The sequence below is a fragment of the Gambusia affinis genome, linkage group LG20 (genome assembly GCF_019740435.1).
Source record: "Gambusia affinis linkage group LG20, SWU_Gaff_1.0, whole genome shotgun sequence".
NCBI classification, from domain to species: domain Eukaryota; kingdom Metazoa; phylum Chordata; class Actinopteri; order Cyprinodontiformes; family Poeciliidae; genus Gambusia; species Gambusia affinis.
Window position 1 is genome coordinate 10,867,588 of NC_057887.1, and position 16,567 is coordinate 10,884,154.

The 16,567-nt window shown below is 38.2% G+C and overlaps 1 protein-coding gene across 3 annotated transcripts; it reads right to left on the bottom strand.

The window, feature by feature from the left end:
• Positions 1–908: 908 nt before the first annotated feature.
• sost (sclerostin) lies at positions 909–8,329 on the bottom strand. Of its 3 annotated transcripts, none has more exons than XM_044103065.1 (3): positions 8,012–8,329; positions 5,926–6,213; positions 909–2,550 (listed from the first exon to the last, which is right to left on the bottom strand). In XM_044103065.1, exons 1-3 carry the CDS (start codon positions 8,043–8,045, stop codon positions 2,141–2,143), a joined length of 732 nt encoding a protein of 243 aa, XP_043959000.1. In that variant the 5' UTR covers positions 8,046–8,329; the 3' UTR covers positions 909–2,140. The 3 variants fall into 3 exon arrangements, with proteins under 3 accessions (XP_043959000.1, XP_043959002.1, XP_043959001.1); XM_044103067.1 differs by lacking the exon at positions 8,012–8,329 and adding an exon at positions 7,904–7,922; XM_044103066.1 differs by lacking the exon at positions 8,012–8,329 and adding an exon at positions 6,317–6,457.
• Positions 8,330–16,567: the final 8,238 nt, after the last annotated feature.

Here is a 16,567-nt window from a genome sequence, read left to right on the forward strand (position 1 = left end):
TCTATTTATCAGTTTTCTATGCTTGCTGTGACTGTCTAAAGGTGTCATTGATTCAAAGACAGGGTATACCCTGGTTAATAGCTGTGCAATCTAATAACTAATTTAAAAAAAGAAAACTTATAAGGTGATGGCTGAAGGTTTGACCATGACCTTCAAATTTCCCAGAAATACACCCCTTTCAATTACACTTCCTCTACCCACTTAACGTTCCATAATGCGCTTGGATGTATTATGAATGATGTCTCATATGACTTATTTTAGTTTTTTATGAGTAACTGAATTTGGGCTTTTTTTGTAAGCCATGAACATAAACATTAACAGAAATAAATGCTGGAAATGTGTCCCTCTATGTGCAATGAACCTAAATAATCTACCACTTGGTTAGATTGAGGACCAAAATTGCAACATTTGCTACATTTTCAGCTGGTGCGGTTTGCTTTCATTCGCACTGTGTCAAATGATCCAGACTAATTGAAAAATTGTTCACGTCTTTGCCTGTGGTGGCGCTGTACCAAGAGCTACTCAAAGATAGGACATAAAAACCTCTGGAGAAGATCAGCTCAACTTCCTTCTTCACAAAATTTAAATAAAAATTGAGCTGCACCAGATTTTATTAGTTGTAACATTGCACCAGTGAAAAATATAATTTAATAATTAACTAATAAAATTGTTATAATATAAAAATAAATTTAACTATTTTTTTGTTCACTGAGGCCTACTCTTTACATTTTTTAATGTCCTCCAGAAAATTGATCATGGCCTGGACAGAGCCTGATCATTTAAAGAATAAATTTTTTTCCAAGATATTGTTCTTTCACATCTGCTTGCAACTCTATCATCTTTTTAATAAACGTAAAGTAGTAGGTTACTTCTTTGAAAAGGAAAAAAATAGCAAACAGGCCAGTTTGTTCAAATATATCTGCCTTTACTTTTATTCATGGACTGTACACTCTTTTATTTTCTCTATCACACTATATGACAATTATGACTATCAGTTGATATAAAAGGTTGCATAAATAATTTAAATGTGGACATAAAAAATAAATATGCAGTTCATTCTTTTTAAAGAGTCCTTCTTTGGGTCTCTTCCTGCCATCCTTGCGTGACACGCAGGTTTGATATGTACAATCACGCTGAACTTCTTTCCAGTTGCTATTTCAATGCATGTTTTGGGGGGAAATGGAGCAGATATTTGGATTTATGAAGGAATGGAAGAGGAAAAACACTGCAGAGATGAGAACTAGTAGAAATATTGTGTTCTGAAGAAGTTCAGAGAAACATTTTGGGGGGTTTTTTCTGTAGTACATCGACAAACCAAATCGTTGCTTAAGATTCTGATGGTCCTCGTCGGTTTCCTGCCTGGATTGTTTAAAGAGAGAAGTGGGGCTTTCTTGACTCCTGCTGGCTCCATCCCTGCTCAGCTTGGCCCGCTGCAGCAGAATTCCAGTGTGGGTGTGATGGAGAGAGCTCTGCCCTTGGGTAACACTTTCTGATGCCTCCCACACAACATGTGCACTTTTTTTTCTGTGTGACCCTAGCAAACAAGAACTGGTGATAACTATCGAAAATTGCTTCGTGTGAGTCAATCTTAACACAGGAGTTAGCTAATTATGTGGTGTCACGGGAATACCCACTGGTCCCCTACATGGTGTCAGAGGTGGTAAATTTTCATTTCCTTGTTTATTCTGACTATGTGTTGCTAAGTTTTGAGAAAAGAACTGGTGTGATTGACAGGTCTATCTAGGGGCAGCTTTCAGGGAACTTCTTAAAATCCTGCTGATGCCCCAAACACTAAAGGAAATGGATTACAACCGCTCTACCACTCTAGAGAGAAGATGCACCTTTGGGGCTGAGTTAGATTCTGAATCCATTGAATGTTTGTACATGTAGGAGTTGAAGTTTCAAGGACGTTTTTTCATCATTTTTACAAGAACTTTGTTCGGAAAGAAGACCTGATTGGTCCCCTCCTGACCAGTCACTGCTGTTGCTGATCCAAATTATCATGCAAAGAATCAGACCAGAAATTAGCTTATACATTCTCTCTCTTTGAGTTTTCTCTTGCATCCCTTCCCTGTACGAAGGAGAAATGTTGGTGTTTGAGTAACATGTAATGCGCATTCAGTCTCAGTCTTTGTCTGCCTTAGTATGCATTGTCCAGCAGTGGCGTGTTGTTGCTGCTCCGATCCTGTGACAAGCGGATGTGCTTCCTGCTGGGCTGCCTCTTCGGCACCTCCTTGGCAACCGACTGGTTGTGGTGGGGCCTGAAGCGCTTGCACTTGCAGGAGGTGACCACGCGGATTTTGTAAGTCCGAGTGTTGCCATTCGGACACTGAAGCTGGACTCTTCTTGTCCTGGAGTGCGCTGGGATGCAACGGTAATCTGCAGCGCTGTTTCTCCACCACTTCCCACGGACGATGGAGTTGGGCATGAGGTGGGCGGGGAGGCACTGGCCTGAGCAGACCAGCTCCCGGATGGGTTTGGCGCTGCGGCAGGAGCCATCGGTGATGTAGCGGGTGGAGCGTAGCTCCCTGCAGCTCATCTCGGAAGGACCTGAGGGTGAAGAGGGGCACAGTTTTAACACACGGAGTCGATCAAAACATGAAAAAGTACAGATGCTCATCCCCAAAGCTTTGATTGATGAGAAGACAAATTTTAATCCAAGAAAATGTACAGAGTCCTTCTGATAAAAATGAATTAATGGCAGGGAGGGGCAAATTTTTTGATAGATTATAAGGCTCATTATGATAATTGATTACTGTTTAATTTAATGTCCTCTTATCAGCTTACGAAGAACATTATATAAAACAAGTATACATGCCTATTCAAGTAAAAAGAGCAACTTGAACGTTTAGGTGGATAATTCAGCCAATAAGATCAGATCAGATTTTGAGCAGTGACTCATGGTCTGATCATTAGCCGACAACAACGCCTGACAAAGAAACCCAGCTGGCAGCAATAAACTGATAGCAAATCCAGACCAGAGGCCCATTAAACAGCTCAATCGAACCAAATGCAGGTCTGGGGTGGAGGAAAGAAAAAAAAAAATTGGCATTCAGTTTTTTCACCCTCAGGAAACATATATGGCTCTGGAGGAGTAACCAGCTGTCTGGTTGTTTTAATGCAACATTATAAAAGCACTCTAGAGTTTTCAATAAACTGGACATCAGCCAGGTTGATCTAAAACAACACACTCGGCCTGTAATCCTACATTTAAGCAACAGCTTTTACAACAACCACACGCACAAGTTACTGACCCGTATTTCTTTACAAGCCGAAGAACAGTCGATTCAGAAATGATACACCGAGAGACGGATCTGTTTTCCTCTGTGGCTTTCTTTGGAAGAAAAAGACCCAACAAAGGATTTATGATTTTTTTTTCTTTTTCTCACTCTGAAAATCTGATCTGGTGATATTCTGCATGTTCTGCTGTCCGTTTGCAATATCTGCAGCACGCAAGCTGAGGCAGTTTGCATTAAATACTCCCGAAAACAGGACGTTAATAAAATCTGAGCTCCGTCCAGGCCAAGTCTTCCTCGTTCTTTAATTGTCCTCTTTAGTGAGCAGGGATGGGCCGGCCACTGATTTCAAGGCACACCAGAGTTTTCACAAGTTCCAGCAAGAAAGTTTACATCATTATATTCCTACAGATGAGATGAGATGCCAAAGGAAGTTGGGGAGTGACTGAAATTTTGTCCTGCTGCCACCCCTCCCCACCTGTTGTTGCCCACTGATGTTCAGCTAGCTGACAGAAGGGTCTCTGTGTATTTACACTGACAGTCAATGTGTGGAAGCTAAAATAACAACAATCATCACTACAATTAAGGTTAGACAGTTTGACACTGATACAGATGGCATTTCTCAAAAAAATCTATTTTTTTTCCTCCAGCATTGTCCATCATTAAAAAGTAAATATACATAGTTTGATTTTCTTCACTTTTTGTCATATTTAAAACATCAAACCTTCCGTATTCATTTCAGTATAAAACAAAATGATACACACATGTCTTGATGTAATTTGCATTTGTGAAGAGAATGTATTAAAAAAAAATGTGTCAAATGTATGTTGATAGATTTATTCTAGGCAGATGTCTCAGAAATCCTTGTATCAAAAATTATACATTTTGGTTTTACAGCATTTAAATTATCACTTGCAAGCCATGAGCAGCACATCTGTAAAGAAGGAATGGGCAAAAGTTGTCTATTATTTATATAGGAAAAAATAAAATAAAAATAATACTTCTAGTGATTATTGCAAACCTCAGAAACTGATGATTTGGATGGCATGGCGTCATGCTGTTTAAACATTTATTTCTACTGTTGGTTTCATGATAGAATTAAATAATATCATTAATTCTGATGTACTGATCTATAACAGATAAGCTCTATTTTCAGCGCAGTATTCATGTTTGTGAGACTCTGTTTTCAGAGACTGATCCAATGTTGAAAATTTATGAAAAGGTTATTTCTACTAAATTTAGCAGATTTTTTTTGGTTGTTTGTGTATAAAAATCTGCACAAATGATATAGACAGAATTGTTATGGCTATAGCAGGATATTAGATTACCAGAATATTACCAGCAAAAGAATCATTGCTTTTCTGTTTAATTATAACAAATTTAATATTGTTAAATGTATTTAACAATATTTAAGTTTTAGAGAGGATGGGAAGAAAACCAGGCATCGGACAAAATCTCTGCCGTGTCCCCAAATGGACCAGAGAACGCCATCCCAGGACTTAAATCAAGAGATGGATAATAAAAGTGGTCCGGAACATTTGTGAGAGTTCTTTTCCCTTTGGGAAGTCCCTGATATTTGCGGTATATTTGTTAATAAAAACAAGCCTCCCTTTTTTTGGAGAAAATTAAAATGTCTTAAGTATTTAAATTTGGTCATCTTTGTTGCTGTTTTTCGTCCTCAAAGAGAAGAATCACTCACAAATTGGCCTTAAATCCTCATTCTTCTAATCTAATCAGTCGCCTCCTCTGAGCTCCAGCTTGAGAGGCCATGATTAGGCAACAACTTCTGAACCACCCAGCTTGAATCAACGATCCCTCTATCACAACATACAGCGTCTCCTAACCACAGGTGGGAATCATTCCCAAAAGCAGCGTTGCGTTTAAAAAGCAATTTCTTAACCCCACTCTCCACAGAAGGTTTCCCCCCACTGCAGAACAAACTTTGGTGTTTTTTCTATTTGGGGAACATGTTGTTGCAATCAAACGGTCATGGAGCAAGCAGAGCTTGACTAATAGTATAAAGAGAAAAGGAAACAACCTGGAAGACAATGTGAAAAAAAGCAGTGATGTCTTTGTGAACGCTCAACTTCAGACTGCGTGAAGGGAAGTAACCACAAGAATGTGAGTGTGAGCCACTCTCATCACACTCATCCTTGGGTTTTACACTCTCACACTCAACACACACACACACACACATTGCAAAGTTGTTGCTAATCAGTAAGCTGGTGAGAAAATGTGACACAATTTGAAGTTGGGATCAAACAGCAGATCCAATTCAGCTTGGACAGACCCTCTTTTTCAACATACAGGATTTTCAGTGCAATTAATGCATTTAAGTTGTTTATCAAATAGAAATATGGACAAATTCAATCTTTTCTTAACTGTGGTAAAAGCAAGTGGTGAGAAGGCAGGAGTTAATGTTCACTATAAATTTGCTGCCAAACCGCCAACCTAAAGACCTATATGAATATTATTTATGACAATTCTATAAATAAGAGACCACGTTTAAAGTAGTTGCATTCTTCCTTTATGATGCACCCACCCCCCCTCAAAAATTTCTGGCGTACATGCTACTGAGGTGAAATTGAGAGGTTTGAATTTTAATTAGAAATCTCATTTTGCAATTTCCAACACACCATATTTTTTAATATATAGTGTATGTGTGTGAACACTTAAAGAAAATACTTACTATAAGAAACCGTGTTTGAAGTGGATGTTCTCCCTCCGTTTTTTGCCCTGTTATTAAGAGTATTGTTGTTGTTGTTGTTGTTGTTGTTGTTGTTGTTGTTATTATTGTCGTCTGAGGTCTGCAGGATCGCCTGGTGGGGTGGGCGACTGTTTTCCCTCCGGTTTGGTAAAATCTCCGTGGCATCGTTCTTTATTTCCTTCCAGCCCTTGGCGGCCGCGCAGCATCCCTGTAGCCGCAGCAGCAGGAGCGCCGAACTGGAGACGATGAGGGCCACAGATACCTGCATTGCTGCTCGGGCAGAAATAAATCAAACCAGACCGGCAAGGTTCCTTAGAAATAAAAATCTAAACTACTCATGCACACACACTTGATCATATGGCACCACACATACACACGCCAAAGAGATGCGCACTGGTCCAGGTTAGTCACTTCCAGTCTCCAGTGTGAGAGGGGCACGCGGTTTTGGAGCTTTTACGCAAGTTCTTGTCCGGGGCTGACAATTAAAGCTCACTCGGTGTGGGAGGGGTTGAACCTGGGCGATTCATTCAGGAGGGAGGAGGAGGAGGATACGAGGGGTTGGGGGGGAGGAGGAGGTGAACAGAGGAACAGAGTAGAAGGAAGCAGAGGTGAGGAATACGGGAAAAGTTTGAGGTCAGACAAGATGGAGAGTGCAAAGGAAGGAAAAAAAGGGACAAAAAAAAGCAGAGACGAGAAAACAAGGAGATGGGCGAGTATCTGTTGAGTGAAATATCTCTCCGTTGTTGTTGGAGTTAACAGCAGCAATGCATCTTAACGCTTCCTATTGCATTACGTGTCCCAGAAAGTATTTTCTATAGTTGGTTTATTTTGGACATCGTCTGAACACGAGTCCTCCCAAAGCTGCAGCATATGCTCCTCACACTCCCCCGAGACCTTTCACCCTGTACCTCTTTTTATATATTTAAAATCTAATTACACAAATGAATCCTTCATCTCCTGCGGTAATAATTCCACCTCACCACAGCTCTTAACAAATACATTACATCTAGTGAGATGCTCAACTCCAAAAACTCTCATCGGGACGTTGTTGTTTTAATGTGGTCATCATCAACCCCTGTAACATTAGCATGGGCTGTTTACAAGGCATGAACTCGTTTTATTTAATAATACGGATTTCTGCTTAGAATGTGGACTGATAGTTCCTGGCATTACCTGATTGTCCCACTGAAATGATGAGCACTGTCTAATAGAGACTCGCATTGTAACACTGCCCTCTTGAGGGAGAATCCAGCATGCTATGTCCTGACGTTTCAATAGAATCTCTTTTTTGTGCAATACCAAAAGGGCCATGAAGTAATAAATACATTTATAATAATTAGATAATTACATGTAGCCTATATCACAAGTTGAGTGGAATTGGAGAGAAACAGTCAATAAGAAAAAGTATGAATAATGTGCCCCCCCAATTATCCATATGCCAATAAATGATTAAATAAATAGAAAAATGAACCATAGGCTACTGTTAATATTGTTACAGTGTGTCAGTCACGTTTATTTGTATAATACTTTTCAGCAAGAAGGCAGTTGAAAGTGCTCACAATACAGTAATTAATTATAAAACAAGTGATAAACATTACATCTTGTCAAATGCCACAATCAAAATCTTCAACAATAATCCTTATCAAAAATGCACAAGATATAACATTCATTGTTCCAGTTATTGGTAATCAAAGGCAACTCTTTTTAGTCTTTATTTAATTTGTTTCAGGCATTTTGCAGGTTCAGGCCAACCTGTGAAGACACTGTTGCAGTAGTCAATGTGACTAAACACATGAATGAATTTTTACCAGACGTCGTTGGAAGGTTAGTCCTCCAATCCTAGAAAGGTTTTTTATGTGACGGGTCGACTTTGCAATTGTGTTTAATAAATCTGTTTCCCCTCAAAATCCCTGCTAAGTAATCTCCTCCAGCTGTCCTGCATCCTGCTGATTAGACTCACCAGGTCTCAATAGCACTCTTCACTCCTTAGTACTTGAACTCCCCGGTTTTCATTGACCCTTCAGTGGCTTCTTTTGTTGCATACACCCCAGCTCTATGTCCCACTTACCTTGCTTCATGTTCAGCTGTACATTTTTTATCATTTTAAATCCTTTAAAGAGACCATGTTGATCACAATGTCATGTCTGCAGTTTGGTCCTCCTCTAACATCAAGCCTGAAAATTAAGGATTGGATCTTCAAACCGCCATGCTTGATTCAATCCCATGTTGTCCAGCACTCACATGACACCATCATTTCTTTCAAGACACCAGAAAAAGCAGGGAGTGTAGAAGTGGGTGCTTCTGACTGGAATGCAAAATGTAGTTTGTAGATCAGGAGTCTGCAATTGTTGTCATGGAATGCCACTCTCCTACAACATTTGAATGCATTTGTTCTGCATCACACCTGAATCAAATGAAGTGTTGATGACCATGCCATACTTTCCAACATGCCAACAAGGAAATGCAATGTTGTTGTTTTTTGTTGTTTTTTTTTTTGTTTTTTTGTTGTTGTCTTTTTTCAGGTGTGATAAAATGTGGGTGCATCCAAAAGTTGAAGGACAGTGGCACTCGAGGACTGGAGTTTCTGATCCCAGTCCACTGATGTGGATCAACATGCGTTGGATTTACTTGCACTTGGACGTCTCACGTTTACCCAGTCCCAAGGCATATTTCTTTCCTGCACAGTTGAGTTCAATTGTGTGTTTTGAAGCTTTATTTTTTTAATTTTTTGTAATCAATTGGATCAACGTGGTGAAGTCCCACCCTTGTAGAAAGAGGTTTCAATTGTAACAGCAATGTATTAACTCCATGAGCCAGCGACATCATAGTCAAGATATGGTGAAATCAGCTTTAATTATGATTTGTGAAAAATCCTCATTTAATCATGTACACAGCTGTGCATACATTATATTTAGTTCATTTTATTACAGTATCAATCTTACATAGAGCTTTCCTATTTGAAGATCCAGTGCAAACAGAACCTTTCATCGTGCGTAAAAGTCTCACATGAGACACTCCTCCGGACTGTCAGGTCCAATTACCTTCCCTGAAGTACAGTAAAAATGATCCATGTGGATACACTTACAATTTCCAATTCAACTGTTGGCTTCAAAAGCTGTTTCTCAAAGGAATTTATCTTGAAATAGCCCAATGAATATGCAAATCAAAGGTACTTTAACTCACAAGTTCAGGTTAAAACTGCTTGAAATTAATTAATAGGACTTGCTTTTGTTACACATTAAGCAAAACTTGAAATGAGTTGGCACATAAATAAAATATATATTTTTAGCATAGATACATAGTTTAACAAAATAATCTCCAAAAAAATATAATAGTTGTCATTGCTAATAAGTTGATAAGTGGTTCTTTCCCAACATGTAAGTCGTTCATTTATTCTGTCAATGAGATCTAAATTTTCTCCACTTTGATATTTTGGGGAAAGATATTTTGTCTTTTGCTTGCACGTCTTGTTTTACCGTACATTCATAAAACAAAGCATCACAGATTAAATCTGAAAATAATTTTCAAATTTTTTTCTTGTTGCTAACAAAAAAAAAAACAAGTGAAATTGTACATATGTATTACGAACCCTCAAATAATTGTTTATGTTAAACGGTCTGTTGTAACATGTATGAAATCTGACATGGAGCATGATTTGCAATGTGCGATCCGAGAGGAATTAAAGTAAGAGGAGCAGACAGCTCTGTTCTTCCACTGTGTGCAATCCTCCAGCTCTAAAGTTGTGCCAGAATGTTTTTTTAGAGAGTAATGGATGGGCCCAGTGTCTACTCTAAGCCAGCTCTGATTACAGCCTCCTCACCGAAATCACGACGGATGTCAATCACAGTCTCAATTTAGACCTCTCTGGGTTTCTCTATAGAGCCCTTGGGCTCCAGTGCAGTGTTTTTATCATGATAACAGAGTGCAAAGAAACCCAAATAACAATCAGATGCTCACCAAATTGAAAGCAAAAAAAGAAAAAAGGAAAAACTGGCATTGCAGAGGACAAAAAATGTGTAAATGTTAGGGGGAGATGAGGAAAAATATAAACAATTCAAGCTTTGTATGAAGAGAGTCTGCTTATGTGATGCATCAAAAAACTCGACAGTAAATAAGAAGAAATTATAACCATGGCTGAAACTCCTTCTTGAACCTCTAGTATGAGTGAAGAATATTCACAACGTGCAGCATGATCATGCACAAGCTTTCAGACATCTCACAACAATCCTTAGGAATATTTTACTGCAGAACTACACGGACGTGCCGATTTCTTTTCCTTTTCCAAGTTGAAGTTACGCTTTGTGCACAAATCGTGACCAATTCTGAACTGCATTATGATGTCATATTTATTTTAGATACTTTTTAATGAAAACAGTTATATTTAAAAGCAATAAAAACATTACAAACATCATTGGGTTGGTTTTCATTGTGCGTGATGCATCTGTAAGTGCTAAGCTTTAAAAAGCTTCAAAACTATTAGACCAAACTTTAGTTTCGTGCAAGAAGAAATTATTTTATTTTCTATCAAATGCACCAAAAAAAAAAAAAGATTCACTTTGGTTTTATTGTCAATGTTTACTGTAGTATAGACAATTCCTAAATGTTTTTTTCCACTTAAGTCATCTTGTACTGCAAAATCTAAAACAGAACAAACTGGGTCTATTCCGCCCACATATCATATCCCGTGCACATATCGCAAATCACAATATTAGTTGTGGCAGGAGCATAATCTTAGCGCGGATAATGTTACAAGCCGAACGATTCTTTGAAAAATTTCAATCTCATGCAAGCAGGTATTTATCCCTGTCTAAATGTTTGTGGATCATATTTATGTTTGAAGATGCTGCACATCTGGATACAGTTTAGCTACACAAACCATCACATGCTCATATTTAATATTATTAGACAGGATGCATTTTGCACTTGAATGTTTAGCAGTTCTTGGAAACAGCTGGGAAAAGAACATTCAATAAGTAAAAATGACTTTTTTTCAGTTTTTTAAGAGTTGCTGCAAGTGCACCAGGTGATTTTTAAACAAAGCACAGTAAAATATTTTCCTCTTTAGGCTTCTGCTTCTTCAAGATTGCAAAAAAAAATAAATGTTTTGAGTCTTTCATTTTGAACCCAAATGCTGTAACTGAAACAATTCAGTTCAGTTTCCCTCTTAATCTTATTGCATCACTTTTAACCATTTTCAGTGAAATTTTATTCATGACCACCTTGCCTGCTGGTGGTGGTCAGTAGTGGTCAGTGGGTGGTGGCCAGTGGCAGCCTCTCTTCTAATTTCAGACAGACTGATCCAGGGAAGCTGTGGCTACTATCCATTAGCTTTCCACCACCGGCACTGAGAGTGTGAGTGAATGACTAAAATGCAGTATGAAGCGCTTTGGGACTTCTGCACTTATGTTCATTCAAACAATATTTTATTAACATTTACAGCACTAAAGCACACTACCAACGCAAGTTTGATTTATTATTTGCATACAAGTTTGTGATTATTTACATGATACACAGATGTAGGAGCCAATGTACTGTTATCCTGAACAAAATTGCCATAAATCATTATAGAATTTTATTTTATTTTTTTCCACACTGCCTACCTTTTATTTTGGATATATTCTCTGACTGATATATTGCGTGTTTCATTCTCAATTAGTGTGGGTGGCACGCTTCCTCTAACCTCCATTGACTTTGTACATAATCATAAATCTCAACGTAAAGTGATCCTGACAGAAGTGTAAAGATTCATGAACTAGCATTTCCATAAAGAAATATATTCCCTTGTCAGGGTTTGTCTATGTCAGCTGAGAAGAGATGGTTAATCTTTCTTTTTGCTCATTTAAAGATATTCCGGCCTTCATTTAATCCAGATTTGTGTAATTTACTCGAGGTAAGTTTTCCTTCATGCGAGTCAAAATGTTGTTGGGCTAAAAATGATCTCAGTGAACTATAAGGCTATATGCAAATTATTCTTTGGCTTAAATTTTGATATTGTGAAATAGTTCCCAACCAAGATAGGCTGTACGTCTCTGTGTACGTCTCCCTTTAGACCGTGACAGACTTCTCTCGCTCTTTTCAAACATTCATTTAAACATGATCCCAGCATATCTGTGTAGTATCACATAATGAGAAAAGTCTATCACTCTTCAGCCAAATAACAATGCAAGCAGCCTGCTTTGTTTTTGTGAACCACATAATTCCTGAGAAATGAGGAGACGAGTGAAATGTGCAGATTGCTGCCAGTATTTTGTGTTTTCCTCATGTTAACCCCTAACTGTTGGCCTGATCCGTTTGTCTGCCGGCAGGAGGTCACATGGAGGTGACGGGCTGCCCTGGACAAGCTCCAGCAGTGAAATAATAAGTACTTGACCTCAAAGTGGAATTCCTCCTCTCCGATAATGTTTCATGTGGGTTTCGCACAAGAAAACAGAAGGTGTCGCACTCCTTGCCTTATATCTCTTTGTAGGATTATTTCTTGTTTGTCTTTGGGCTTTTTAAGGAACCATAAAAATAGAAAGTACATGCTACGGATTGGCCATGTCTCCAAGAAAAAGGCAACTGTGGTGACGAGTCTGGATGGACCTCAAAAACCACACAAACCATTCCTCAACCATACTGTGAGCCTCTCAATGCACTGAGCCACCAGCTCGCTTCTCTTCCTGTAGGTGATATTCTTAGCAGCAAGACAAATTTTACCACAAAGTATTCAGTCACACAGTTCAGAAAATCTTTTCTTAATATACTAAAAAACCTAAAAACCTGGTTTTGTCTGGCTATTGACTTAGTAAGATCTTCATACCTCTTTGGATTAAGCTCAAGATTTCTTTAAACAAACAAAGCCCTTTTTAATCAATCGGTGTGTCCATTTGGATTAAAATTATACACATAGATTGAACATAGCAGATGACAAATCTAATGATGGATCAATGATATGATATTATAAATGATATTATCATTTGTTATGATTTAGTTCAATTGCTATGGTTAATATTTCATGATTTTCAACCATTTCAATGTAATTTATTGGAATTTTTGTGATAGAGCAAAAAAAAAAGAAAACATAATTCTGAAGTGACACATTGTTTACAGTTGAAAATCTAAAACATTTATTCAGCCCCATTTACTTTGATGCACCTAAATAAAATCTTTTACAACCAACTGCCTTCAGAAGAAACTTAATGTGGACTTAGTTAACTTTGTGTTAAATATGGTAAGTTATTCAGTTAAGTAAGTGTTAATAGCTTGGCTAACATCAACAACAATGTTAACTTAATTGTTAACGAAGTTAGTTAAAAAGGTCTGGATTATTTTGTTCTGTGAAGACTTTAGAGACCTGTTAGAGAGCATTACTGAACAAACAGCTTGATGGCGGCGAAGTAGCACAGCGAGAATGTCAGAAGTAAAAGGTGAGGAACTTTTACAGAAAACTTTTCAGTCCATTATCTGAAGTTTGAAAGGGTATAGCAAAATTGCAACCAAGACCTCAACCTGAACTGACAGACTGGGCAAGGAGAGCAGTAATCAGAGAAGCAGCCAAAGAGTCCATAGTAACAGTTGTAGAATCCACAGCATAGGAGGGAGAAGTTATTGATGAGGCAAAACAAGATGTACACTCTCAAGATCTGAATTGTATAACAGGGTGACCAGGAAGAAGCTACTATTAAAAAAAAGCCATAAGAATTTACATTTAAAGTTTGCCGTAAGCCTCAGAGGGGGTCACAGCAAACCTGTGGAAGAAAGTTCTCTTGTCACACAAAAATACATGCAACGATTATCAGATTTGAATGGATAAAAATGTTCTGTCTCAGTTTTCTTCTACTTATGCAATACTTGTGTTGGTGTGTCACATACAATCCCAGGAAACAATTGTAAGGCACTGTTCCCACTGAAAAATTCTGTGCATGATCCGTTATATTCGTAGTTAGAGGACAAGCTAGAGGACTGTGTATTGAGAAGAATCAACAAGAAACTTGAATGATGTTCCCTATTGCTACAGGAACGAATGTCTGCAAACAGAGATGGAGGAAACAAACCTTTAGTGTTTGCTACTCGCTGAGCCTTCTCTGGTCATGCTCCACAATGTATAAACATGAGAGCAGTGTCAACATTTATATCTGAATTTCAGCACTAAAGTAAACACCTGAATTTGCCTAAACAGCTCTATAAATTGCATGCCCTGCATCAGATTTAAGCTTTGAACTACAATTTATTTCAAGTGAGTCATCAGTTACGTATGCTGTAAAGTGTGATGTTGTTGAGGAGTTTTTTCTTTTCAGTGTTGTTCCTTCGGATGCCAAGCAATGACCGACATTGGTCTCTGACGAAAAAAAATAAAATAAAAAAAGAGCATTCTGTAATCTATGTAGATGGTGAATCAGAAATATGGTCCTGCTTAAGGGCGAGGGCAGCCAAAATCCCCCATAATACTTCGCAAGGTGCATTAATTAAGCTTGAAAATACAATCAGACTCAGTTGTAAGCCTGACAGTAAGTTACACCAGCACAGAGGGACATTGGGCATTGAAGCTTGCCCAAAAACGTATTTTTTGGGGATTTTTTTACAAGATTTGCAGAACAAGATAACAAGCTCATGAGAGTAATCCATAAATCTTGTATTATGCCTGGTAAATTCTAATCATAAGCAGTAGTTTCAGAGCCTGTCATGGAAAGGTGCTGCTGCTTTCCTTCAGCTCTGAGCCCACCCACTGTGCAGCTTCCTGACAGAATCCAGCCTTTGTTTAATGCAGAAATGTTGCTTTCCTGAGCAAATTATGACGGCACATTCGTGACTGAAACCGGTATGTAATTTGGAGATAAAATCATGTCTGAAACTTTGTTTGTTGGCCTCGCTTCTTTGACAAATCTCTGAGTAAACAGGGTGGATCTCTTCCATGCAGGTCACCCTTCGCCAGTACTGGTTGACGTAAGAATGCACAAGTTAGGCTATTTTCCAGCAGAGTCATGTTTTAAAAGATGCCTTGGTGATTTCTCATGAACAGGACATCACAAACGTCCTCTAAAACCTTTCAGAGCTGTAGCGTAGACTTTGCATATTGACTGAGAGACACCCGCAGTGATTCAAATGAACTTGTTAAAAACTTAAACAATGCCTTCAAGAAACAAAGCACCAACATTCCTTCAGCGCCCAGCGAAAACAAAAGACTGTATTAAGAAAACGAAGGCAGTTAACTTTTAGCAGGTGATACTAATTGAGTGGTGCAGCCCATCTGGAGCTGGTTTAAAAGTATCACTCAAATGCAATTCCTGTAACAACTAAGAAGGCTCTGTCTGAAAATGCAGGCACACAGTGTACCTCAAGTGATGTGTTTTTATTTCCTTCAGTGAGAAGAAATTTTATGGAATTAGTACAGGAAAATTTATCCATTGTCCAGTTATTAAAAAGATTAGTGTGACCAGTACCAATATCAAGAACGTCCAAATCACAGTTTAAACAACATTAGTTAGACTTGCAAATGATCTCTTATCTGCCTCTGATAATGATCTTCCATAGGGGAAGATATTTGGATGAAACCTGACCTGATTTAATTAATATTGATAGACTGTAAAACTCCATAATCTGAGCTACAGTGAACATAAAAATGTTGAAAAAAAAAAAAGTCCCTTGTGGAACCCCATATTTGATTTCGGTTTACTTGAATGTATTTTAAGTCTTTCGAACAAGATGTTAAGACATCTGTCTTTGCAAATTTTTTTACCAGAGCAGTGTCTGCTGTATTGTGGTTGAAAACCTGACAAGAGAAAAACTGAAAAATAGTTTTTAAACAAATGTGTGCCATTGCTTGAAAGATGTTATGAAACTAAAACAGGATAGAATTCATAGTTTGCAGCCTGAGGGGGTTGCAAGTTGAGTAAAAACTCTGCTTCATTAACTTTTGGCAGCTACAAAATGTCCTACAATCACAAGGAACAGTTCCACATAAGGAAATTTCTCTCATCGATTTTTAAATTAAGTCTCAAAGTACAACAGGAAGAGAAACTCATTGATTGCTGTCCGCAGTCTCAACGAGCTTTCTCAAAAATAGCTTTCCTTTCTTTGGCATAACGTGAAAGCTTTATCCTCATATCAGGGTGTGGGTGCGATGTGTAAACACTCGACCCGCAGGAACAACGTTCGGCACAGTGAGTGCAGTGCAGATGAAACGAGTGAGGGAAAACACCATGAGTACAGACATTTGGAAGAGGATCTGAAGATCTTTGCGCTACAAAGCCCATTCTCTGATTTGCCAATTTTCCCCAAATCTTGATGCTTTCTAATAATTAGTGCTGTGCCACAGATGTGACTTATTTCTCCGTACTCTGAGGGTGTACACAGGATATGAAGATTTAAAGAAAGCTTCATATGCTTTCTATTTGATAAAGCCATTAAAATGAGGATAAAGATTAAAGCTGAGTGGCTTGGTTAGGGAAAAAGCGAACTAAAAGACCTAAAGTACTTTGACAAATCTAAACACATGGGAGAGAAGAAAAGAAAAAATGGATCAATTCCATGGACTTTGAAGGAAACAGGATAAATGAGTCAACAAGCAATAAAAATTTTCAAAGAATTTCAGGGCTAAAAATGTCTGTAAAATAATGGATATCCTGTTTCTCAACAGTGATTCATT

Coding starts and splice junctions, on each gene's coding strand:
- sost (XM_044103065.1), bottom strand. CDS start 8,045: ATGATAAAAAATGTACAGCTGAACATGAAGCAAG. Junction 6,214..8,011: donor ACAGCTGAACATGAAGCAAG/GTAAGTGGGACA, acceptor CTGCCCGAGCAG/CAATGCAGGTATCTGTGGCC. Junction 2,551..5,925: donor TTCAAACACGGTTTCTTATA/GTAAGTATTTTC, acceptor CTTCACCCTCAG/GTCCTTCCGAGATGAGCTGC.